Here is a 26,910-nt window from a genome sequence, read left to right as displayed (position 1 = left end):
GTACTAATATTTTTTGGATAAACAAATTGGAAAGAAAGGAACAAAGTTTAGTTGATAAGTGAGATTAAGTTTGCTTTCTTATCATCATTTTAAAATTTTAAATATAATACTAGAATTTCATTGAAAAGTTTAAACACTGATTTGTTTTCAAATGTAAAACCTGCGATCTTCATAAACTAGACTTTTTTATAATATGGACGCATGCCGCAGCCCGTGGCGTAGAGGATAGCCTTCAAGTCTTCTAAGCCTGCGAACATGAGATCGATTCCCGGTCACGGCAAACATAGTACAGTTTCTGTGGGTTGGTGGTTTTAGAATTTGTTAGATGCTAGCCATCATATCCTCGAAAGATATACGCTTAGAGTTAAGAAAAGGGAATCTCTTTGAGGAAACATCAAGTTTCATTGAGATGCTGTATGTGTTTGTATTCGTTTGAAAAAAAAAATCAGTTCTTCGCTTTGGAGCTGAAAATTAATATTCCAAAAGGATGAAATTTTTCTTAAATTGTTACTTTGATTTATCGGCCTAGCGGTGAAAAGTGATGTCCTTTTTAGTAGGGACATCTAAAGATTATGAAATTTTTTTTTTATATATAGATGGATAGAAGGTTAGAAGAAATGAAAGATGGTGAAAATGAGCGGGTAGAATTTGTCTAGAAGCATACCATCACATACCAAATTTTTGTTCCTCACGAGCCTACTACTATGAAGTGGTAGATACAGATAGAGTTGCATCTACCACCACACATTAGTAGGCTTAGCGTGGTCCGCCCCACAAGCGAGAACTTGTAGTTCGTCCGCACTTCAAGTTCTCGCTTGTGGGGCGGACCACGCTAAGCCTACTAATGTGTGGTGGTAGATGCAACTCTATCTGTATCTACCACTTCATAGTAGTAGGCTCGTGAGGAACAAAAATTTGGTATGTGATGGTATGCTTCTAGACAAATTCTACCCGCTCATTTTCACCATCTTTCATTTCTTCTAACCTTCTATCCATCTATATATAAAAAAAAAATTTCATAATCTTTAGATGTCCCTACTAAAAAGGACATCACTTTTCACCGCTAGGCCGATAAATCAAAGTAACAAACAAAAATTACGGTGGTTAATCTCTTCATAAAATTTTTCTTAAATTTGTACCTAAAAAGTTTATTCATTAGAATTTTTTTTAAAATTTTCCCTGTTCATCGGAAATTTTCTTTTTGGTTTCCTTCCATTTCACAGTACCATTTATTTTTATAATTTTTTTCAGAAATTTCAATAGTTTAGTTATAAACTAAAAACATAATAAGCCAGAATTTGACGAACATGTTAGACAGCAAGAAAATCCTAGCGAAAAATTCAAAGATTCGAACTTCATATCTCTGTAACTGCTTAGCTGAACTTTATTACAAATGAGGTAGAAGCACTAGTTAATGAACAGGTCCAAGATATTCAACACTGGTATAACACAAATCAATTAAAACAATAATATATAGATGAAATTTTTAAACAAAATCTTTCGTCCACTGTTGAAGCATTTTCTACCTCTGTTCGAATTAATATATGAATTTCGGAGAATCTCCAGATCATATCCTTGCACCCGCTCTTTTTAACAAAATTATTCGCTAGGATGCAGAGGTGAAGTTGGTCCTAAAGCGCTTTCACCCCTTTCTCTATTTTTGCTAATTGTCTAATGACCACTAGGACATGGCCGGCGCCGTTATTGATAGAGAGATTCAAAGAAAGAACATCAGTTTTGTACAGTGCTACTAATCTCAAGTAGCATTTTTTTTAGCTTTGTATTAAATTGATGGATCGGTCAATCGCGGAGTAGCAATGGTTGGCGATGTGGATTTCTCATTCTCCGTCTGCGTTAATGTGGATTTAACAGGAAAGTGGTTTAATGCCATCTAAAACAGATAGTTTTTGTTAACTAAGAAAACTGAATATGAAGAATTTTCGGATTTCATTGGTTAAGGTGGATGTGAGTGGTCAATCAAGCTAAGCTAAGCTTATAGTTATTTCAAAAGCCCGAGCATACCAAAACATTATTTACTGACCAGAATCTTAATTTAGGTAAACAATTTTAAGTTTATGTTTCATTTTATGGATTTGAGTTATATAATTTACATTACATTGAAGATTTTCACTTAGTAGAAAAAATAAACAAACAAACCAACAGAAAATCATGTTTGAATCTGGTTTCGTTGAATTTTGTTTTCTTATATCAAAGGACAATCAATTTAGGACCTCAAATTATAAGTTGGTACGCAAGAGTTTTTTTTCCCAAACGATTGCCAAAAATAATATCACATGATTTTTGTCGTTTTTTTCTAGGCACAATTGACTCTAAACAAACTCTAATTTTAGAGTTTTATCATCATTAAAATATAAGAAGCTTCAAAATAGGACTTTCTTTTAAAAAAACTTATCGATTTTTTCTTGAAAATATTCATCTTTTGTTCAAAGAAAAATGTTGAATTTTCATTCTATTGATCGAACTTTAAATAAGACAATCTTTTGAAAAAGGATTGAAAAACAAATAAATTAGGTCATAAATTTTAAATTTGAATTCAGATTGAGAGAACCAAATCAGATTAGAAAAAGGGAACCTTAATTTGGTGTTTGAATGCAGTTCATAAAAAAGTTTTGGTGGATTCCTAATAAATAAAAACATTAAAAATCTGTATAGCAATAACCCAAAATAAATTCATAAATACTTTTATTTTGCAGAAAATGCATCTGAAGTGAGAATTTTTGAATGAAACACAAATGAACTTTACGTTGCATTTCATAACTGTCTTACGGAATCTGTAAACTAAAAACCTATTGAGAAAATACAAACAATATTGACAGTTCCCGGAAAGGACAGAAAAAACTAAAAATAATGCATAGGAAAAATGATCAATTCAGTTATTGATGATATTTTCTATGCACTATTTATAATTTTTTCGATCCTTTCCAGGAACCGTCAATATTGTTTGTATTTTTTCAATAGGTTTAATAGATTAAAATTCATATTAAGATGTGAATGATTAAACCACTCTTTTGATTCTTCTTAACATAAACTGGAATATTTCCATAATTCGTTTTATAAAATTTACATGTCAAAAAGACTTCATGAAATAAGGTTTTAATTAAGTAGAAATTTGCTTCAAAATAAAGCTCAGTTCTTTTAGAAATGGGACACTTTCTTTTGCTAAAACCTCGTTTACTAGTAATAAGACACTCAAAAATATGACAGCACTTTGTTGCCTGTAAAAAGTACTATCCGACCTATTTTTTTTTCAAAATTTAAAGTTTATGCGTTTTTGATATATTGTAACGAATGAATTTGTCCGTACACTCTATTAATAGAAATAAGGCGGTGCCAAACACCGAAATTGGCTGGATATCCAAATACGGCAAACGCATCATTTCTCATCATAACTGACAACCCGTGCAGGATATGAGAAGGCAATGCAAATCTTGCCGTGCTTTAAAAATGTCCAAACTTGATTCCAACTACCGTAAGATGAAATGATGGGAATAGAAATAGAACAAGAAAAATGATTATGATCACATGGGAGAACTATTCCCTACATTCCGATAGACATCGACACTCAACCAGTATAATATTCATACGCCAGGTTGGTCTCCTGTAGTAGAATGTTAATACATGGGCCCCGGAGAGGCGCAAAATGTGGGTTCAAGTCCTACCGGGAGAAAAGGCGAATTTTTTTCGCATGTTTTTCAACATCGATTTTCTCTTATCTAGTCCCTGAAATTTCATCTAATACAGTTGGATTCATTTCTCTACAAAAAAAAGTTTCGCTGACTGAATGTTTGAGTCAAGACCCATCTCTGGGTCGCAGTTTAAAAATCTCCTCTAAATTTCATGCGATTTTTATCGATTTATAGCATTCTCAAGTTACACGGAAGCCGCCATCTTGGATTTCAAGATGACGTAAAGCAGCGAAATTCGACTTCTTCTAGTTTAGTCCTTTCAACTTTTACCCATATTAAGGGGGTTTCAAGCGATAATCGATAATATACAGGTTTGAAAAGAAAAGCCGAAGCCGCCATCATGGATTTCAAGATTGCGTCAGAATACCAAGTTCGACTTCGTTTAGTAAAGCGTTTTCATTCAATAAATAGTCATGATCATTTGATATTCAGTGATTTACAGCATTTTGAGCTTAAGAAGAACCCGCCAATTCGACTTCTTCTTGTTTTGCCCTTTCATTTTCAATGTTTGGTAGTTTCAAGCTATTACACTAGTTTACAGCGTTTTTGAACTTAGTAAACTGAAGGTCATTTAAAATGTAAAATCTGGCGCTGAATCCGAAAATGAAATTAAAAAAATCTCAGTAGAACAGTTTTTGAGTTATGCTGCAAATATGAAATTTTGGAAAAATAAATAAAGTACATGTACTTAGATTGAAATATCTCGGATTGCACAACTATAATTTGAAATCTCTGTTTTGCAGATTTAAGGTGAATAAATTTGCTATCGATCATTTGAACATCATTTTTGCTCATCATCAACAGCATTGTTGATATAAGTGGTTTTATGAAAGAAAAAATTATAAAAAACGTACTTTTTTGAAGAAATTTTTTTTTGAGTGAAAGTTTTAGACTCGATAGTAACATTTAAAAAATCTGATTTTCCGTTAGTCTTTAATATGAATTCAAAACAAAGATTTCGAGTGGTTATTTTTCAAAATCGGTTGAAAATTGAAGAAGTTACGGTTACTTTACCTTAACAGTAATTTTCTGCATTTTTGAATAATTTAACGAACCGCAGTATGTATACTAATCATTGTATAGGAATAAATCAAGATGGTAAATCTCATTAGTTCCGAGCCAAAATTATTTTTTAGCTTACCAGTAGGTCACATGCCAATTTTCAGAACAATGTGACCATGGGGAGAGGTTTCTTGAGTCTCAAACGTGAATAGGACTTTAAGATATAATGCTCGGGAGAAGCAAAAAATACTGGTTTTTGAATAATACCTTTTTTCTTCACCAGCCGATTGTTTTTTATGATTGATTTGTGATTTGTGATATATGATTCAAAGACCGCAAATTTTATCTAACACGCAATGAGTACTTTTTACGCATTGCGATTTATACGAAAATTTTCTGCTGAAATACAATCTTTGAACCGCAATAACTTCTTCGTTTTAAGTCCAATCGTGTTACAGTCTTCGAGTGAAATGTTTATCTTAACATAGGCTTTTATCATATCAACCATAAAAAATAATCGGCTGGTGAAGAAAAAATATATTATTGAAAAAAACAGTATATTTTGCTTCTCCCGAGCATTATACCTTAAAATCCTATTCAGGTTTGAGACTCAAGCGACCCCTCCCCATGGTCAGATCGTTCTGAAAATTGGCATGTGATCTTCTCGTAAGCTTAACAATAATTTTGACTTGGAGGGAGTGGGAATTACCATGTTTATTTCTTCCTATACTATGATTAGTATACTGCGGTTCGTTAAATTATTCAAAAATGCAGAAAATTACTGTTATGGTAAAGTAACCGTAACTTCATAAATTTTCAACCGATTTTGAAAAATAACCACTCGAAATCTTTGTTTTGAATTCACATTTAAGTCCAATAGAAAATCAGATTTTTTTAATGTTACTATCGAGTCTAAAACTTTCACTCCAACAAAATTTTCTCTAAAAAAATGCGTTTTGTATAATTTTTTCTTTCTTGAAGCCACTGATATCAACAAAAATGTTGATGATGTGCAAAAATAATGCTGAAATAATCGATAGCCAATTTGTTCACCTTTAATCTGCAAAACAGAGATTCCAAATTACAGTTATGCAGTCCGAGATATTTCAATCTAAGTACAAGTACCTATTTTTTTTTATTTTTCCAAAATTTCATATTTGGAGCATACCTCAAAAACTGTTCTACTGAGATTTTTTTAATTTCATTTTTGGATTCAGCACCCAATTTTACATTAAAAATATAGGTCGGTTAATAAAGTTCACGATTTTTTTTTTAAATTTTGTAAACTAGTGTTATCAATAATATACAGGTTTGAAAACAAAAAATTTCAATATTATGTCGGATAACGAAATTTGACATCTACTCGTTGGGCCCTTCCAACTATTACCCATATTCCGGGGATTCATGAGATTTTCAGTCATTTAAAGCTTTGCAATCAAAAGTGGAAGCCGCCATCTTGAATTAATGATGGCGTCAATCAACAATTTTTTTCTCCCATTAGTTGAATCCTTTCACTCAATACTCATATAATAAGGATATGCATACCACTTTCGAAGATTTGAAGTATTTTAAGTTTTTTTTTTTAATTTTTGTTATGGAACTCAAAAAAAAAATTCATATTCAAATATGTGCAATCTAGCCTGAGTCTGCCCTGTTCTGACATATTGATCTAGAACTGTCATCTAATTTTATTACGGTTTAAAAATCAAACACTGCGTGCCTTTATAAAACATGCTAAAAAGATTGGAGCAAGCTTCTTAGTTTATGTTTCATTAGAGTTAAAATAGAGAATTCAACTATTTCTAAACAACTTAAACAGTATACCTTAGGGGTGTATTCGAAAAAAACCAACACTTTGTTTTGTTAATAACTTCTGCATGCATGAATGAAAATTGATGAAATTTTCAGTGAAGCTACCTACTAGTGTTATGTTTACATGTGCAAATGTTTGTGACGGTTGTGGTTTTTGTCCAATATCCAATTATCCAATGTCATTGAACTATTTTTTAACCGGATCACGAAATTCAGGAAAGTCCAAGTGGGAGCCTCAAAAACTATTTGACTAAGTTCATATGGTTAACCATTTAAGGAGCTTACTAAAACACGCCTGACTTCATTCCTGCAAAAAAAAAGTTGTCCGTCTTAAAAATAAACAAAATACGGTGGTCAAATCGTGCGCTAAATATTGGAACCACTAGCGGGGAGATATTTTGAAATATTTCGTTAAGGACAGCAAAACGAACTGTTTAGCGGGCTCCTGGCAGGTTTCAGTCAGTCACTTTTCGTTGACAGGTCTCGGCTAGATGTTAGGGAAATGAACAAAGATTTGGAAAAGATTGGTTCATAGTGTGCATTATAGATGGCGTCCAAAATTTAAAGTCGATGAACTTCTTTATTGGACGCATTCTCAAACTACTTGACAGAACGTCACAAAAATTTGCACATGCAAACATTACATTACTAGGCAGCTTCGCTGAAAATTTCATAAATTTTCATTCATGTATGCAGAAGTTATCAACACAACAAAGTGTTGCATTTTTTTCGAATACACTCCTTATTTAGTACACTGAACCCAAACTCACACTTAAAATACACCTGATGATTCACTTAAAAACAAGGATCCAGTGATTTTCTCACATTCAAGTGAGACATGTACATTTCACTTGCCAGTCACTTAAATTTCAAGTGAATCCATTCCCACCGACTTAGCCGCCACTTGGATTTGAAGTGAGAGAACAAGTATTCACTTACCCATCACTTGAATTCTAAGTGAATGTCGGTTTCGATGTGTTTTTTTTTTGTTTTTGCTTTTCAAAATGGCTGATTTAACAGAGTTACGTTTCAAGCTTATGTTAGATTTGGATTTTCCAAATTGTTTGTTAGTTGATTTTGACGGTAGGATGTGTTAAAAGTGTTATAAGTACAAGTGATACAAAAGTGTTATATTTTTCAGCTTGTGGGTTAGACTGGACTGATTTCCTGGTTATTAGTAAAGAGGATTTAGAAGTGGCACTTTCCGCGGTATCTGATCTGCCTTGGGATTACGATGGGATTTTCCAAATAATTATTTCTTGGAGAAAACGTAATGTAAGTATAAAAAAGATATCAAAATTTTGTGTTATACAATTTACTTTAATTTGGAAACGCCAGTGATCACGAGCGGATTAAACATTTTATTGTTTTTTTCAGAAAAAAAATTTTCGCGATCTTTTCGAAGGGGGACAACCATCTTATCCAGAAGGCAGTCAACCGATAGGAAAAAAAATTCGTTTGGTTGAACACGAAACCCAAGAAACTGGGGACAATCCTTCAAATCCTCTAGAACAACAAGCGTTCTTAGTTGTCTACGAAGAACCGACACTAGCGTCAACATCCGGTACATCCTCGGTGAAACCTCAACCATTTTCATCCTGTGAATCAGGAAAATTGGAGATATTTTGTCCATCTATTTTGGAAAGAATTTTGAACAAATCCGAAGGTGGAAAGAGTATTCTAGCCAAAGGAAAAATTGGACCTCTATCGGAGCATAATCAGAAAGAGTTGTGTAACATCGTATGTGACTATCACGAAGGAGCAAAGAGCGGAATAATTAGCGCAGATCTGCAGCTTTATGATGAGGTCATAAGATCACTGTTCCCGTATGAGGAAAAAGTACAGTTTTTTTTTCTTTTTATACAAGTTTATTATTTGGTACTTTTTACAGAACATATACTACATACCGGCTGCCGGAAATCGGAGGAATCCTGGAGGCAAAATCGCCAACAAATTGGTAAATTTGAAAGCTAAACGACGAAAAATAGCAACACGGGAAAAAGAACATACGAAGCAGTTAGATCAGGGTATTGAGGTTGCTGAAATCGATGGTCAGACCAAAGCTGCTCATGATTGGTTGCTGCTGAACCAGGAGCCTTGGCAAACCGTTCTGCAACAGTGGGAGCTTTGCTTTGTTCTGAGAAAACCACTGTTGAAAAGCAATTTAAACATTGTGAAACTGTTTGCAGCGTTTCCCCATTACAAATTAGAATACGGATACCAACTGGTAAAGGATTGGAATTTGAAAACTGTATTACTTTTGAACTACATATTATTTTTTTCTTGCAGCTCGATATCGATTTCCGGTTTTTATTTGGGAATCGTTATAGCAACAACCGCCTTGTGAAACTGATACCGAGTATTACGGAATATATTTCCAAAAAAGCGCGAGATCCATCTGCGGCTGACATAGTCCAGCTTTTGCAGGATGTTTCAACGTGTGAAGGTATGCTATTAACTTATGTATTTATAATCTGAAATTGAAAATTATTATGGTTATATAAAACTCATTTAAAATTTAACATATTTAACTAGAATATTTCATGAATTCTTAATTAAAACCTTAAACCAGAAAGTCAAATTGAAATGAGATTGAAATTTTTTCATCTGATATGAAAATTTGTCATTTTATCTATACGAATGTTATGAAAACGTTTTTTTTTTCAAACTTAATATTAATGGATCAAAATCAAGGTTTTAAACCTGATCTTCATCTCAATTTAGAGCTACATTCCAGGTTTTCTATTTGAGTTGTACAACATAATTTTTCGTCGAGCAATGTCATTGCCTATTATATTTTCACATAACTATAATACTCTAATAGACATAAAATAATAATTATAAGTTACAGGTTTTTCTCAATACGTTCAGCGTGTTCACTAATGGTAGTGCTAGTATTTTTTCCGCATTTTTTTCCAGAGCGTTTTTTTTACAATGACAATACAATACGCAAATAGAAACGAAATCCGTTTTCCTCATCAACATCTTTTTTTTTGCAACTATTCCACATCCATCGTGAAGCTATAATAGTTCAAAGATAGGCGATGAATGATTTCCTTTGATAGTGAGATACTTTTGAAAAATACAGTTGATCGATTGTTGTAGACGTCTCTAGAATACAAGAAATTGTTTTTTGAAGTTATTTTTCAACAAAAAATACTGTACAGCTTTTTGAATTCCGAGAATAGAGCCACTGATCAATTTCATTTTCGGATCTAACGTATTTCTTAATGCATCATTTTAAATATCTCCAGTTTGCAAGAAAGTGTTTTCAAGTGATTTTATGTAATCTAGGATGAATTTGAGGCTGTTGTAGACTACCTGCAATGATCAAATTAAAAAAAAACCATTACCAAAAAATTTGATTTATAGTATATCAAATTATAATGTTTACCACTTATCAACAACTAATGTTGATTCTTTGAATTCCATTTCTTTACCGTATAAGTATTGATGAAGATAAAGATATGTAAGTTGTCTGCTATGCCAAAAGTAACGCTTGGTCCATAATCCATAATCCTCAGCCATCCTCAGATCCACAGCCTATACAAAGTTGTCCGGATGCCAGCACCAATTTTAACTACTGCATTTTTCCATCATCAGCTTTAGTTACGTATTTTGGGTAAATTTCCGGGTGCACATAGTTCAGTTCAGATAGTATGTGCATCGATTGACCAGTTTGGTTGTTTAGAAGGATAATTATCTGGTTATGATAACTTATTGTTTCTGTAAACGTAGAATCACCGATTTTGTTCCTGCTATGCAGGACGGGCACATGATTGATTCTATTCATTATTCAATAGAGTCCACGTCGAGTTCAGAACTGTTAAATTTGAATATTAATCTAAAACTTTACAATAATCAATAAGATTTTTTCCTCAATTTTCAAACGATCAGCTGATTGTCAGCAATCAGAATTTTTGACATATGAGGGTAATATTACCCTGAGGCTGTTCAATGTCCAGGTATCAGGGTTGCGTTTTATCGGAGCGAAAGGAGAAATCATTGGTCCTGTTCAACAGTATGTTTCGATTGCCTTTTAAAATGTTTTGATAAATAGCTGATTATTCATAAAAGTGCTTCAAAAGATTTTTTCATAATGTTGTTTAATGATATCTTTATTTTTTTTCAGATGCTAAGCTATGCGCATTGATGCTTGGTCTGGCTACCGTGTTACCACCGATAGCTGTTACCGCTAGCTTTAAACCTACCATATTAAAGGCGCAGGAAGACATAATTGTATGGGTTGAATCTGAAGACCAGATACGGACATCAGTTGAAAACGTCTATGCAACGTACGCCCAGTACAACTCACCCAATGTACCAAAACTGGTGATTGTTGGCAATGGGTACAAACAAGTAACTGGTCCATACTATATCTTCTACTTGGACTTTTGTTACAAATTTGCTTCTGTAGAAAGGGCACTGGACGTTCTTATAAAGCTAACAGCCGTTCTCGGACTCCAATATTCTAAATTCTCAAGGCTTGTATGGCAATTCATCTCATCCGAAATTTATCAACTAGACCAAATAGAATCCTACACTAGTATCTTGAAGCTCCAGCGGTATTTGACTGAAAATGAACTGCATGGTTGACGAATGTTCGGAAAGTTTTCCGGTTGCCCACGAATATCTGGAACACTTGGAGAGTGTACACAAAATTCCGAAGCACGATTTTCATTACAAATGCACGTACCAAAACTGTCCCCAGATATTTAATATATGGCGCCACTTCAAGAGACATGTAATGAAACACAAATTTATAGATGGAAAATCGTTCAACGATTATTCAAAATATCAGTCAGAATCTGTTGAGCTTGCTTCTGTACCCTGCCATAAAAAAAGGAAAGTTGATACACATTCAATTGAAATCGCCGGACCATCTAATCAGCCAGAAACAACAGCTTTTAATATAACTAATAGCACACCTGAAGACGGAGTGACCTTGTCATTTGATGACCCTGACCAGACGGAGATTGCTGCAGTCAATTTCACATTAAGTATGCGTAAATATTCTGTAACTCCTGTTTAGTTAAATGTCAGTTTCTTTTTTTGAAGGTATGCACATGAGGCACAACATAAACAGGAAGGATGTTTACTTTATCCAAAGCGAAGTCAGCAAGATTGCTTCAAAATTGGCGTGCGCAATCGAAGATTTAAACCTAGACGCTTCAGATGCAGAAACTAGATTTAAGTTTAAAAACCACCTTAGTACAATGAAAAATTTGTTCAAAAATTTCAACACAGATTACAAATTGTTCAAATATTTGGAAAACTTAAACTGCTTTGCATTGCCTTCTATTATCACTATCGCACGGGATGAAATTATTAGTATGCCAATTGATACAACGATAGAATATGAATTTGAACCAAGACAAAATTTTCTTTTATTAATGCCATTAGAATTTCAAATCAAGGCTTATTTTAATGCTCCAAATGTTTTGCAAGCCACGCTTGATAATACTACAAAGCTCAAGCAGTCATCAGCAATAAAAAACTTTGTCAACGGAAGTTTATGGCAATCAATTGAAAATAAATATCGAAATGATATAGTTTTACCAGTGTGGCTATATAGTGATGAGTTCGAAATAAACGATAGCCTAAGCTCCCACTCTTCAAGGCATAGTGTGTGTGGTGTGTACTACAACATTCCAACCATTCCAGACCATTATAAAGCTAAATTAAGCAACATTTTAGTTGCCGGGATGCTAAAAAAACATGACATTAAAAATGTTGGCATAAATAGGCTTATGAATGAAATGATATGCAAATTTAAAGAAATCGAAAACAGAGGAATTTTGTTTGATATGAATGGAGAAACCATTAAGATTCGATTTGTTCTATCTTTGCTCCAAGGAGATAATCTCGGAATTCACAGTATGCTAATGCTATCCAGTGGATTTAATGCTAGATTCTACTGTCGATTCTGCAAAAGACCCAAAGATTTGTTAAAATATGATACACATGAATTTTCTGATAGCATGAGGAACAAAACTAACTATAATGAGGATTTGCTAACCGCCAATCAGGGTGAAACCGGAATTTCTGGGTACTCAGCCTTCAATGACCTTCCATCGTTTCATGTTGTGGAAAACATGAGTGTAGATCCTATGCATGATCTTTTTTCCCAAGGTATATGTAAACTAGGATTAACAGAAATACTAAATCATTGCATTTATAAGAAAGGCTACTTTAGTTTAAAACAATTGAATTTGCAAAGAAATATTATAGGAAATACTTGCATTGACACGGAACTAAAACGTATGCCAGATGTTGGAGAAATGTATCTTTCTAAACAAAAACAGAAGTCCGTTACGTTTAAAATGACTTCCAGTGAGATGCGCTGTTTTGTCCACTATTTTACACTATTGGTAGGAGAATTTGTTCCACATGAAGATATGATTTGGAAGTACTGTTTGTGTTTAGTAAAGTTGGTAGATTTATGCCTGAAAAGATCATTTTCAAACTCTGACATAGCGAAGCTTTCAAATGAAATTGAGGCACATCATCGAATGTTTGTAGAACTTTTTGGAAAATATTTAAAACCCAAACACCATATAATTACACATTATCCAACCGTTATATTAACATCTGGTCCCGTTTCAAACATGATGTGCTTTAGGAATGAAGCGAAACATCGTGGCTTTAAACAATATGCGCATGTTACATCGTCTCGTAAAAATATATGCTACACATTGTGCATCAAAGCTAGCTTGCAATTTTGCTATGATCTTATTAATCTTAATTTTTTTACAAAAGAAATTGAAGGGGACTTTCAAGTATGTGATATAAGATGTAGACATTATTTCGGGAAAATTGTTCAGCCAATTCAAACAAGTATTAAATTTCAAAACGTGAATTGCAGCAGTTCAGTTGAGTTCAAGGGAACATTATACAAAACCGGTTACTTTTTAGTCAAATTTGAAAATTCGTTAATGAACTTATATGAAATTGTTGAATTCATTTTGTACGAAGAAAAACTTTTCGTTGTTTGCGATAATTGGGAAGTAGGAATATACAATAACCATTTCTTAGCATATGAAGCCAAAGGTAGTACCTCGCAGTTTTTAATTTTTGAAATCAATTTCTTCGATGGCCCACCAATAAAATTGAATTTCATTTCCGGTGGAGTTATGTTCAGAGTGAAAAATAGTTTTGACAATTGTTATTAGACGTAAAGAAAGCATTGTAAATTAGATTAAGTGTGTATTGTAAAGTGGCTGATGAAAATATGAAAATGTATTTCTAATAAAAGATTGAATTATTTTTAAACTTTATTCTGTATTCTTTATTTTGAGCTCAAAAGCTCTCGTGAATGAAAAATCTTTTTATATTTAAATTTATATTTCAAGACAAATCGTTTAAGTTTTACTTCATGTGAAATTCACTTGAATTTAACTTGAAACTTACTTCGAGAGTCAAATAAATTTGACTTGATCGTCATAGTGTAATTCACTTGATAGTCCACTTAAGTGAATCTCACTTGACGGTCACTTAAAATTCACATGAATATACGAATGGCCGAAATTCACTCCAGATGTCACTTAAATTTTAAGTGAAAATTATTTTCAGTGTATAAGAGCCTTTTTAGAGTTTTCAGAACTACCTGAAAACATAGGTTTGTATCAAGAATCTGAGCATTTCAGATAACAATAATAAAACAGTTATAAAACTAGCTGCATGTAAAATGCTTTTATAAAATCATTATTAAGTTTTCTAATGCTAGTCGACTTAATCTGTGTTACTTGGGAGAGTTATAGATTTTAAGTTCAAACATACCGACAATTCAAAAGCTCTGAGTGTTTTTTTATGAAGATAATTATATACATAAGATAACTTCAAATAGTTTGGGAGATGAACTTAGTCCATATTTCCTAAATAAGAAATTTTCGTTCAAGCTCAACACCTAGACTATCAGGGAGCATCCATACACGTAATAGTTAAAGTTTTTCTGAATTCGTAAGGGATGTCAGGAAAAATAGTCTTTCTTGAAAATTTTTGAAGAAGAATAAAAGCAATACCCTTAAATGAGGATAAAACTTAATTGGAAAAACATCAGTGCAGTTTTACTTATTTTTGCCGTAGAATTTTATAAATTTATTGTTTATTTTTTTCAATGGAAGATAAATTATAAAATTTTTAAGCAATATTCAGCAAGGAAATTGTTTTTCAAAAGTTCTGATGAGTTGTAAAGATCTACAAGAGCCCTTTAGTAAGCCTAAAACCGAGCGAGCGAGAGGAACCCAAAACCAATCCGAGAACAATGCCAATGGTTTGTATAATTTACGAACTTTCTCACACATAAATTACATCATACGACCCTCTAGCATCACCATCATCATCGGCATCGGTTTTGGTAAAGAGAGTTGCAAAAAAAAAGAAGTGGTTAAACGTAAAACAGTTGCTAGGGAAAATACCACATTGCATTGCATTCAAATAAAATGGCAAGCCGAAGATAGTGAAGAGAGAAATAAAAAATAAGCGGGGGTGCCCATTTTATCGAAAACGGTTGCCAGGGATTGGAAAACTCGTATCGGTTTTTTGTGAATTTCAGGAAGAAAATGACTTTAAACTAATTTTTGACAAAGACTTTGAAGAAAGATTTAGAATTCTAATTGTGAATCTTGAATAAGAACTAAAAATTACCTTACCTAATTTGAAAAAATTCATAGAAAGTTCGCAACCCTGATTGTAGATAAACATATTATGCCACCCAAGAAGTCATATTATGCTAGGGATGAAGAAATCCACTGTGGGAGAAATGATGCTGATGGCAATGATGATGGCGAAGTTGATGATAATGATTGTGATGCTATCAATCAACGTTCCATGATTGTTGTTGTTGTAAGATTCAGTCCGATCTCCGATGTCGAATGAAAGGGCTGCTTGTATTTTCATTTGCAATTGTAAACCAAGGTACGTTTTCTTATGTTCGCTCAGGGACTAATGGCTTAGAATATTTTATGAAACGAGACCAACAAAGGATCGTCGATCCTAGGAATTCATCAGTTTTTGTAAAAATGATTCAACCAACGATTGTGAGTTGTAAAAAAGTTCAAATTCATTATTCTTCCTGCTCCGTTGCAAATGTTTGACTTCTGATCTTTACGATGTTGATGAAAATGAATGATTCAAGATGCTCATCGAAGGGAAATAGGTTTACTATAGTCGTTAGTCGTTAAAAATGTTAGAAATGGAATGGATTCAGCTACTACCGTTTTGCGATGACGGTCTAACTATGATTAATATTTCCAAACAAATAAGTCATTAAATCGACAGCGTTAAAGCTTTGTTATGAAACAACGCAAGCTTTTGAAACTGTTTTCAATCATCTTATGGGTTTGTAAACCTCTGTCAATAAATATGAGGCCCTGAGTTCCAAAGGAGTATAAGTGCAAAAATGATCGATTTTAAGTGAATAATGTCAAACGACTCTTCATATTTCAAACTATGTTTGGTGATTTTTTCAGATTTTTTTTTACTTTATTTAGTAAAGTTTCTCATAACTGTAACCACAAAGATACAATGTGACTTTGCCGAGAACTGATTCAAGGTATTTACAGGTGTTTTAACAGCCGATGTGAAGTTTGATGAAGTTTTTCAGTTTTAAAATGTGTTTTGTAGCTGGACCTCTAAAAATCTAAAGGAAAAAATCGGTGTCTCTGAAAATTTGCCGCATTAAAGAGGAGACTCTCCACTACTTAACGCACTATTCAGGAAAAAAATCGATAGGTCTAGACCCCACCTAGAGCATTTTTTTTTTTTGAATATTTGCGAACAAAATACACGAGCAAAATTTTCAAGTTTTCGCATTATGCCAATAATTTTCCTAAAAACTTCAAATTTTACATTTTTGAGCCTAAATTTGTTGAAAGATAACTTTAAAAATTTTGAAAAAAATGATTTTTAATCAAAATTTTTCGTAAAATTGCTAAATTTCGAAGAAAAATTGATAATTTACAACATGCACTGTCTTGAATTATTCTTAAAATTAACTGACAGCACTGTAGGAGATAAATAAAAAGAACGATAAAGAAGGTGATCATTTCTATCGAAGACAGAATGTAGTTTTCAGTTGAATGAAGAAAGTTAAAATTCAATCATTCTTCAATACAATACTTGCTAAGCGGATCCTTGAAAATTTTGTGTTATTTTTTGTGTAAATTTTCAAATTTCCTTCAAAATTTAGCTTTTTTGTCAAAAAAAAACTGTATTAGAAATCATTTTTTATTAAAACTTTAGAAGTTATTATTTATTTTTGATGGAATGAGCTCAAAAATGTAAAATTAATTCGAACTTATTCGATGAAATTTGTATCAAAAATTTTTAATTTCAAATCTTAAATACCAAATTTTGTGGACCCCCCGTTAGAATTTTTTTTTGAATAGTGCGTTGAACAGAGGAGAGTCTCTTCTTAAAAGTGGTAAATTTTTAGATATGTCAATTTTTTTTTTTCTTGAAATTGGTATCAGGTTTTTTTAGTTGGTATTTTTAATATCATCAATTCAGTCATACTCCATTGTTGAGGTTTCCAGATTTTATGAGCACGTATCGGGACCGGAGAAATCTGGGTAATTTGATATAAAAACCTGGCAAAATCTGAGAATTTGGTTTCAAAATTGACGACTCCGGGCAATGTCAGGGCAAATTTTGTCAAAACCCAAAAATTACTCAACAAAATAAAAAAAAAAAAATTTAAAAAAAAATCATCGAATCTCTTCGAAAGATTTTCAATTGTATTTTAGGCTTCCAAAAAACCCTTCATGATTATTTTATAAAATTTTCTCTTTTTTTTTAGGATTTTTTAACGGCTATCAGTCTCGGGTTTTCTTGGAAATTTTGCTTTGGTAGCATATTTAAAACAATTTAAATCACAATTTGTTTTTTTCTTCGTTTCTTTTGTCAAATAAAGTGAATAAATCCGGACAAAACCAGCAATTTTCCAATGAAATCCGGGCAACTGGACCGTGTATTAAATATCCGGGCGAACCCGGATAAAATCGGGCAATCTGGCATCTTCAGTCATGGTACAGAGGTAACATAATCAGCTATCACCTGGTGGGCTCAGGTTCAATTCTTTAAGTATCAAAATGTTTTAGGGAAGTTGAATTTTGATTACATGGAGAGGAAATATAAAAGAATTAATTTGAGGAATGTAATAATAAAATGTAGTTAAAACATTTTATTTCTCTTTAAATACATTTTTTCGTTCTTTTTCAAAAGCTGAATAGCCTTCTACTCAGTTTCGACTCTGGAACTCTGGAAAGTTTCTATTAAAACTTAAATTTTGAGCTAAACAAAATGTTATAGATACTTAAATCAGATTTGAATTACTTTTTAGGTGACCGTTGTATGAAACTTTTAGTTGCTGGAGCATTCAATATAAGTTCAAATATGATTTTCATTGATCTGGCAAATGTGTAATGCCAAAGAATTTGAAGAACGATTGCCATGGGCCAGGTTATTTGGAGGAATTATAAATTCATCAAATTATGTCGTGTGATGAAATACTAAATAAATAAAATAAAATAATTCTATCTATCGAACCGGTTTTGATTCAATGAGAGACATGGTGGTACGAATTATGAAAAGCGGTATTTCGTGTACCACTAAATATAAAAATTTTACTGGACATTCAATTTCAAAATCTTTGGAATTCATAGAAAAAAATTCAAAAGATAGATTCAGAAATAATCCAACTAAATCGATTTAAAAAATCGATAATTTAAGTTCAAAAGATCGATCCAAGATCGACAAATTCTCCTAAAAACGAACACACACATATAGGATCTCAGTGAAACTCCATGTTTCTTTGAAGAGACTTAAATTCTGCTTAAGACTAAAGCGTACATCTTTCAAGAGTTTCATGGCTAGCATCGTACTAATGCTAACACCACCAGCCCACCGAATGAGTACTATGTATGCCGTGACCCAGACTCGATCTCATGACATCTGGTTGAGAAAACTTAAACGCTATCCTCACGGTCGGTGAAGACAGAAAATTTTCTAGATTTTAGATTTAGAAAATCGTACATTTAAATTTATTTCAGTTCAAACTGTAACTACGAATAAATTCAAAGTGCTTCTTTCATGTACTTCACACTTTATAGGATGAATGATTCATGAAAACAACAAAATATAGAATATCAGAAAGTCGATCCCTAATATTAAGCTGGACTATTTTTCTGTCTAAACAAAATTTTCTTTGAATTTTAAATTTCAAAAGACTTTTCTATTCTAATCAATTTCGTTTATTTATAGAGGATTTTTACCAACTTGGTCATTCGTATTCTATGCAAAAACTCCATTTAAAACTGGTATGAAAGCTTAGTTAAAAGATTCAATTCACAGATTTAGAGAACGATCTTTATCATTAGTTTTCAGTTCCATCAGCCTAATTCACCGCTTATTTTAACTAAATGATAATGTTTTGTAGAGAAATGAATCCAACTGTGTTATATGAAATTTCAGGGACTAGATAAGAGAAAATCGATATTGAAAAACATGCAAAAAAAATTCGCCTTGTCTCCCGGTAGGACTTGAACCCACATCTTGCGCCTCCCCGGGGCCCATGTACTAACATTCTACTACAGGAGACCAACCTGGCGTATGAATAGTTTTGCTGACTGAATGTTTGAGTCAAGACCCATCTCTGGGTCGCAGTTTAAAAAAAGATAATGTTTTGGTTTTGACGTTATATGTAGGTTAGACTGCTGCAAAAAATGACTTTTTGCTCCCATATGTTTTTTCGATACCTTTTGGGTCACCAAGCATCAGTGTAAAATTCGAGATGATTTGGTTGATTCCTGAGTTAGCGCAACGCGTTTTAATTTTGTATGGAAATTTGTATGGAAGAAGAAATTTTGCACATTAAATCAACCAGAAAATTCAAATAAGCTTGAAATGAAGTCGGTCTTTTATTTTTGGTTTTGACTATTCTTAAGCTTCATTTTTTGCTTACATGACAAGCAGCTGAAAATTGCATGGGAAAAGTTATAACCATTTCAAAATAAAAAATCTGAATTCATTGAAAAATATTCAAAAATGGCAGACTTTGCTTGCTAGAGCTGTTAATAATTCCATGAAATGTTTTTGCAAATGCTGTATACATCAATAAATTCTCTGGCAATGTAAAGCAGTTTTTTGAGATATTTAATTTCCATCCTACTGTTACACAGCTTTAAAATAACAGTCAAAAACGATTAAATTTTAAAAATTATTTTTGAAAACAAAAATTTTATTTAACATTCAATATCTTTTCTGGGGTATAATTTAGGTTTGTGTTTTATTAACATGAAATGTACTGCTAGAATCAAGAAATATTTTTCATCCAAAGATATATTTTTTGGAACTTTCAGAACTTTTTTGGCGATTTTTGAATGAAAAAATTTGATTTCCCATACAAATTTCCATACAAAATTAAAACTCGTTGCGCTAATTCAGGACTGGATTGATCGCTTCCAAAATTTATATTGCTATTTCTGGCAGCAAAAATAACCAAAAAAAGTTATGGGAGGTGTAAAAATTTAAGAATTTAAAATTTCCATACAAAGCTTGCAGCGGTCTAATGTAGGTACTCAACTGGGAATTTTCAATTTGTATAAATTTTTTTTAAACTGACGTTTGAAATCATTCTTTCATTAATAAATTCGTTAAAATACTTTTTGGAAGATAATTTTAATTTTTTGTCCACATTTCTGATAGATAAGTTTTCTCTCCTTAATTTTTTATTAATCAATGACTAATTTGTTGTCATTTGTTGTTCAAGCGATTGTAATTTTTTTGTGTGGATTTATACTTGTATCGTTTCATGAATTAAAATTTTTTATTTATGTTGTTTATTTTTGAAAGTTTTTTACTTTTATTGTGTTCTGATGTTTTTTTTTTCAGATACATTTTTAATCAAGAAGTCGGTCATCATATTAATGTACAAAAAAAACTATATATTTTAAAAATTAATTTATTAACAGCGAGAGGCTAATTACATAATTTTATTCCTCAATCTTTACAAAAAGTCCATATTTATTTTGAGGCAGGTTTAATAAATGTAGATTAAATTTCTGTTTTTTTTTAAATTGGATTTTTCTCTAATTTTTTTTTCCTTGGACATAGAGCAAGCTAAATGTCCAAAAACTGTTTATTTTTTTTATCTTTTTTTTAATTTTAAATAATTTAAGCAGAAAAATATTAATTAAACTAATTTAGTGATAAGTTTTTACTTTTCAGCAAATATCCGGGCCGGACAAATCCGGGCTTTTTGATTTAAAATCTTGGCAACAACCAGGCATTTGATTTCAATATTGTCAACCGATAATCTGGGTAATATCCGGGCAAATTTTGTACAAACCCGGGAATTATTCAACAAAAATAAAGAAAAAAAAAACTTGAAAAGGAACTTTGTTCATCAAAACTTATCAGCAGATTTTAAATCGTGTGTATGGCTTTAACAAAATCTTTGATTATTATTTTAAAAAAATTTGCTCAAAAACTTTCGTTTTGGAAGCACAAATAATAAATAGGCAAATAAAGTCAATAAGTTCGGGCAAAACCCGGAAATTTTCAATGAAATTCGGGCAACCGGGCCGGACTGAACAATTCCCAAATTTTGTATCAAATATCCGGGCATTCTGGCAAACCCAGTTATTACAGTTAACGTGCATTCGAAAAACGTGCAAAAAAAATGGTGAATAAGAATTTCTGAAATAGTTTAAAATAAAACAAATCAAATTTAAAATAAAAATTTTACCAGCAAAGCAACCTCCACTTGCTTTAATAGTATTTACTAAATCATATAAAATTGTTTCGCTATGGCTTCATGATTTGTACCGATTGACGTGAAAAAATCGCATTTCTCTTTAAAACTGTTTGGCTTGATAACGATTTTGATTGTAAATTATTTATTGACATTAAAAACTTTTATAAATAAAAATTATTTCTATTGTTTTAATTCGTGACTCTTTTCCAAAGTGTTGACATTCATGTCATAAAAATGTACGGATATGTTTTTTTTTCAAAGTTATTTGGCACAAATTCCAAAAAAAACTGCTGGTGCTAAGACTTGTATGTATAAGTCGGGTTTGCTGGGTATTTTTGATCAATCAATTGATGTCTTTCAATATAAAAATAAAATTTGTTTGTTTAAAGCTCAATTTGATATAGAATTAAATGTAAATAGTTCAAAATCTGTAAATATCAAGTGATGCGAACTTGATGATGATTCCGATTTATTTTAAACGTAGAAGTAGTAAAATTATTTTAAGTCACATTTTTTTTTTCAAAGAATGAATTTGAGATGTTTCCGTTTCGATTATAAATTAATGTTTCTGACTTTTTCTAGTTTGTTCAATTCCTAATCAAATTTGCTGTTATAACTATAGTTGGCATAAGATGACTTTTGAAATAAAAACACGTTAAACGAAAGTAGTTATTATTTAAAACTTTGTTCTTCCTAATGTTAGAGAAGCTAGGCTATTTAGAGAAGCTATTATTTCGTTGATTAGTTTTTATTTTATGGTACGAAAATTAAATTGAAAGATTCAACTTAACAAAACTTTCAAAAGGTATACTTATCAAATTTATACCATGCGCCTCCATTAGAATAGTTCAACATACGAAATCAAATATCCAAAAAAAAAAAAATAATGGAGACGCTTGGTTTATCTACACATCTACCAGGTGTTCATTGAAGCAGTACGTTTACTACAGTTCGTTACCACAAAACAATTCAAATGCTGTCGCAATCTGTCGCAACGTTGCGAAATACCAGCAATATACTTACCTACTTCCAGTCATTGCCCTTCCCCACCCAAAAGAAATAAAAAAAAACTAACCAACTGCTTTTCCCCCCCAAAATTTACATCCATTAATAAAGTTCTTCTCCCGTTTTTTTCTCGGTTTCATTCCAGAGGAGCGTCATCTCGTCGAACAGAACCACAAAAATGCTCGACAAAATACCCTCAAAATAGCTCCGGTAGCTAATAAATTCCGATTCCGAAGATAGGCAGCCAACAAGAATGGAAACGCTCAAAAGTTTACTGTTGCAACATCCCCCGACATCGACGACAACGAGCATTCCACCGCCAGTGCCGCCACCCCCGTCTGCCGTCGAATCTCTGCTAATATTCGATGACCTCTTCAAAACAACTAATGGAGGCAGCAGCAGTAACGCGGTCAACGATTTCATCCCACCGCTGGTGCCAACGACCAGCAGCAGTAGTAGTAGCTCGACGACGGCAGCGGCCACGACCCCGGTCATTGTGGGGGTGGCAGTGAAGCGAACCCTCCGAAAGCAGCAACCTACTCCCTTTGATGGGAAGGAGTTGGAGTCGGAGCCGTCGACGACAACAACAACAGCTGTTTTGCAGGAGCAGAAGCAGCAACCGCAACAAAAGCAGGACTCAGTTCCCATGAGGGAACTGAGCCAAGCGGAGATTCTAGAACGGTGGCATCGGGATCTGTTTCATAGTCCTCCGAATACAGCACGATTGGTGTTTGGAGATCGGAGGGAAAACAATGCTGATGGTGGTGATAATGATGATGCCGCTGCTGCGACTGCCGATGTTGAGGTAGACAATGGTGGTCCCCTAATCGATTTGATTGATTTCGAAACGGAGATTGCCGAGCCCGGGGGGGTTCTCGGGAACAATGAGAAGGAGCAGCAGCCGAAGGCGAAAGTAAAACGGGTTACGTTTCTTTTGGATGATGATTTTGACGAACGGGATGAGGAGGAGGAAGAGGATGGAGGTCGAGGCGATAGTGAGTCGGGAGACGATGAAATCGGCAGCGATGTTGTAACAAAAGAAGGTGAATGGGATGTAACTGATACCATCATTGGGTTTGAAACGAGTGGGTGGGGGAAAACTAGCGAAGGCGTTGCTGGTAATGAAATATCAACAGAGACTAAGCAAACAGATGACTTTGTTTCGATTTTTGGAAACGGTGGGGAGACGAGGGGAGCGAGGACAGGTGCCACCGGATCCCTTTCTGCTGCCGCTGCTGGTGGTCACGTTGACTGTGTACCAACAACAACAGAAACGGAGGCAAAGGAGATGCTCCAGTGCGCATGTCCGATGTTACATTACGATGGTCACGAACAACATTGCCATCATCATAATCATCAGCAAAACTGCCAGCATCCAGCAGTATTAGATTCGACAAGTCGAGCCTCAAAAGGGGGCGCAGCATCCCTGGAGCTTCCTCGAGTCTTAGCCACCTTATCAGACAACGGGGACACTAACACAGCTGCGGAAGTGGTGCTGAATTCCGATACACCGATGACACCGAGGTGGGAGAGCAAAATCGACGAAATTCCATCGCCAGAGGACAACTACCGGAGCGTAGAGAGTGCAGGGAAGCAGAACGCATGTGCGGCATCGGCTGGCAGCTCTTCTTCCGGCAGTCTGAAACAGCCTCGGTCGTGGATCGATTCCAGTAGTGCTGCCTCTCGCAGTGTAGATTTTGTTGACGTTGAACGTGATTTCAACGGAAAGGACCAAGTTGGCAGCACGTCCTGTACCCGAACGGGAGCCGAAAGGGTCCTCCGCGAAAGAATCGATGAACAGCCAGAATCCAGTCGTAGTCCACAGCCACTGGTCAAACAAGTAGAAAATGTTGTAACAGCAGGAACGCGTACCTCTGCTCACGGACAGCTGGAATTTGGACAGGAAAACCAGCTCATTCGGGATTCATCGTGTGAAAAATCGATTCAAGTGCCGTCCACGGATCGGATTCCTTTCAAATCTGGTTGCTCTACGCCCAATTTCCGCGACCAGAACCAGGAGCAGGAAAATTCCTACCACAAAAGTTCGGACAGTGAGAGTGAAAATTATTATGGCACCTGCTCCCCACCTCTACTGGGGCCACCGTCAGCATCGTCAGTCACGTCCCACGGTGTCGCGGAAGGTTCTTACGGAAGTCTGAACGTGGAAGTGACCCTCAACGCTCATATCAGTGTTCATGGATTAAGTGATTTTAACTTCTTCAACGCTGCGACAGCAGCTGCTTCGCACAGTCCAGGAAGTCTCGTCGTCGCAGACGGAAAGATTCTGAAGGATTCTGCTACCAATACCAGCAGGAACAGTGGAAGGAACAACACCAGCAACGTTACCCCATCGAGTGCTGACAGTGGAATTATTATTATCGACGATGACGTCGACGATTGTGGTGTTAGTGCGGAAGAAGGTGAAATCTGTGAACCAATTCCAATAGTGCTAGGAGCTGGTAGTTCCGAGTTTAGGAAATCTGCTGGTCAGCAAAGTCGGGATCAGGATACCCAAACTTCGTCCCATCTCGAATCTTTTCGATCTCCTTCTAGCCCTTACTCTGGCCCCAACAAATCTACTAGTGAAATAAGTGTACAAGTATGTGAAAACGAAGATTCCGACCTACGCCATCTAGACGGCAGTGCCCCAACCGATTCTGGCTTAAGTGAAACGGAAACAGATGAACGAAAAGATTACCCATCCTTTCCATCTAAAAGTAGTGGGTCAAACAATTTCCCCCTTGATAAAAGTGAGTGTTTTGAAGCTAGCAATCGGCTAAAGCGTTTGGAGGAACGCTTCCGAGGATTTGCCTACACTAAGAAAATATTACGTGAATCAAACTCCTCCAGTGGAATTGTACCCCCACAAAATTTGTCATCGTCGCTTAGTTCCTTGTCGACTTTGCTCGCAGATTATACCAAAGACAGCACCAATACTAACTTGGCAGCTTCCGTGCTGCCTCTAACTTCGTCGACTTCTGCACTGCCAGCATCATCGACTCGACCCAACGACAACCCCCTACAGTCGCCCTGGAAAACATCATCACTCAGCTGTCTCCAGAAGGATACTCTCGCTGAACACGACCAAAACTCCCACAGCTTCAAATCAAAACGGATAGCCCCCATCCTACCCCCACTGTCCTCCTCACTTCTCTCCCTCTCGGCATCTTCGCTCCTCTCGCTGTCCTGTATCGATCTCGAACGAAAACAACGACAACAGAAACAGCACCAGGACATAGTCAACAATAACAACACCAACACCAAAACCAACCATAACAACAATCAAGATTCCAATCAGCCAGAACAAAACCTATTAGGAATCCGTACCTCGCTCAATCTAGATCATCCTACCCAGCAAGCCCTATCAAAAGCTTCCTCACTCCCTTCCCTGCTACCTCAATACCTTTTCCCAGCTCCCCTTACCCCAAAACAACCTCTCATCCCCGAAGACGAAGACGCAAACAACAACGTCCATAAATCATCGGAATCAGAACCGGAACATCCCTTCAATCGCGCCACCCCCTCCGAATCCAGTGTCGAATCGGAAGAAATCTCCCAAATCTTCCCCGGTGGAAAACCGCGAGTGACCAACACCGATCTTGAGCTCCCTTCAAACCCCCCAGTCTCCCAAACTCCCTCCGAAGACGAACTCCTAGACCCGGACCTCAGTGACAGTGCCACAGAAGAAGAAACCCTAGAATTTCTCAACCTAGAAAAAATCCTCGCCACCGATCCGCACACCAACTGCGAGTTCGACACAAGGCACCTCGCTCACTACGAACCGACTGTCTACCAGATCCGTTACTGCTACGATGAACTCGAGGAGGAGCTAGAGTGCGAAACCGGAAGTGTCGGGGGCCTCCTCTTGGGACCCCCCAGCGAAACTACCCACGGCCTCCTAATCTCAACCGACGAAAACCATCCGACCGCGTGTGATTGTGTGATAGAAGCCGTTCCCATTTACCGGACCGAACCGATCGATATGCGCGAAACGGCCGGCACACTGAGGGGACTCCTCAAAAAACCGAATCGACCACCCCCGCTCCGCAAAAACCGGGTCGTCTTCGACGAGACCCGAAATGAGTTCTTCGAAGCGGACTACATCATCCTCATCAGGGAGGATTGCCCGTACGACGAGGAGGACGAGGAACCGTGCACCTGCGGGGAACACGAGCTGGTTCGAATATGTTGTGACGAAGGCTGCAACTGTGGATATCAGCAGACGGCGGCCTCGGCGGCGACAACTGGCGGTGGTGGTAATAGTGCAACAACTACCGCTGGAACGACGGCCGCCGCTGCCGGAGACGATGGACGGACGCCACCGGTAAGTTTTTTTTTTCCTCGAATCGACATACTTTTCCCGAAGTTAACCTTGATAAGAAAACCATCCGACGAGGAATGGAAAGGGTGATGTCACGTGATGGAATTCATTATTGCGTTAGGTCAAAAGCGAACAGGGGATCCCATGCTGAAGGACGATGCACCGATTTGCGTTCTCGTTGTTGTGGGACGAATGGCAGTCCTTCCGTCCTTTGTTGCGTTGTTGAAATATGAATGTAGGTTAGAAATGTTGTCATGGGACCTTGGAACGAAACCCTGGAAGTGACATATGGAATTGATTTGGTTTAG

At 35.2% G+C, this 26,910-nt stretch overlaps 1 protein-coding gene across 1 annotated transcript in view; it reads left to right on the top strand.

Moving 5' to 3' along the window:
* The window catches only part of LOC129753425 (uncharacterized), a 117,538-nt gene extending 90,846 nt beyond the window's left edge, over window positions 1–26,692 (top strand). Inside the window, exons 3-4 of the mRNA XM_055749249.1 lie at window positions 22,427–26,605; window positions 26,648–26,692. Coding sequence (XP_055605224.1) covers window positions 22,535–26,605; window positions 26,648–26,692 — 4,116 coding nt within the window. The 5' untranslated portion in view covers window positions 22,427–22,534. The remainder of the gene's footprint in view (window positions 1–22,426; window positions 26,606–26,647) is intronic.
* The last annotated feature ends 218 nt before the right edge of the window (window positions 26,693–26,910 follow it).

Source organism: Uranotaenia lowii, chromosome 3, assembly GCF_029784155.1.
Source record: "Uranotaenia lowii strain MFRU-FL chromosome 3, ASM2978415v1, whole genome shotgun sequence".
Taxonomy (NCBI): Eukaryota; Metazoa; Arthropoda; class Insecta; order Diptera; family Culicidae; genus Uranotaenia; species Uranotaenia lowii.
Note: the sequence above shows the minus strand (reverse complement) of the source record. Positions and strands in the feature narration are given on the sequence as shown.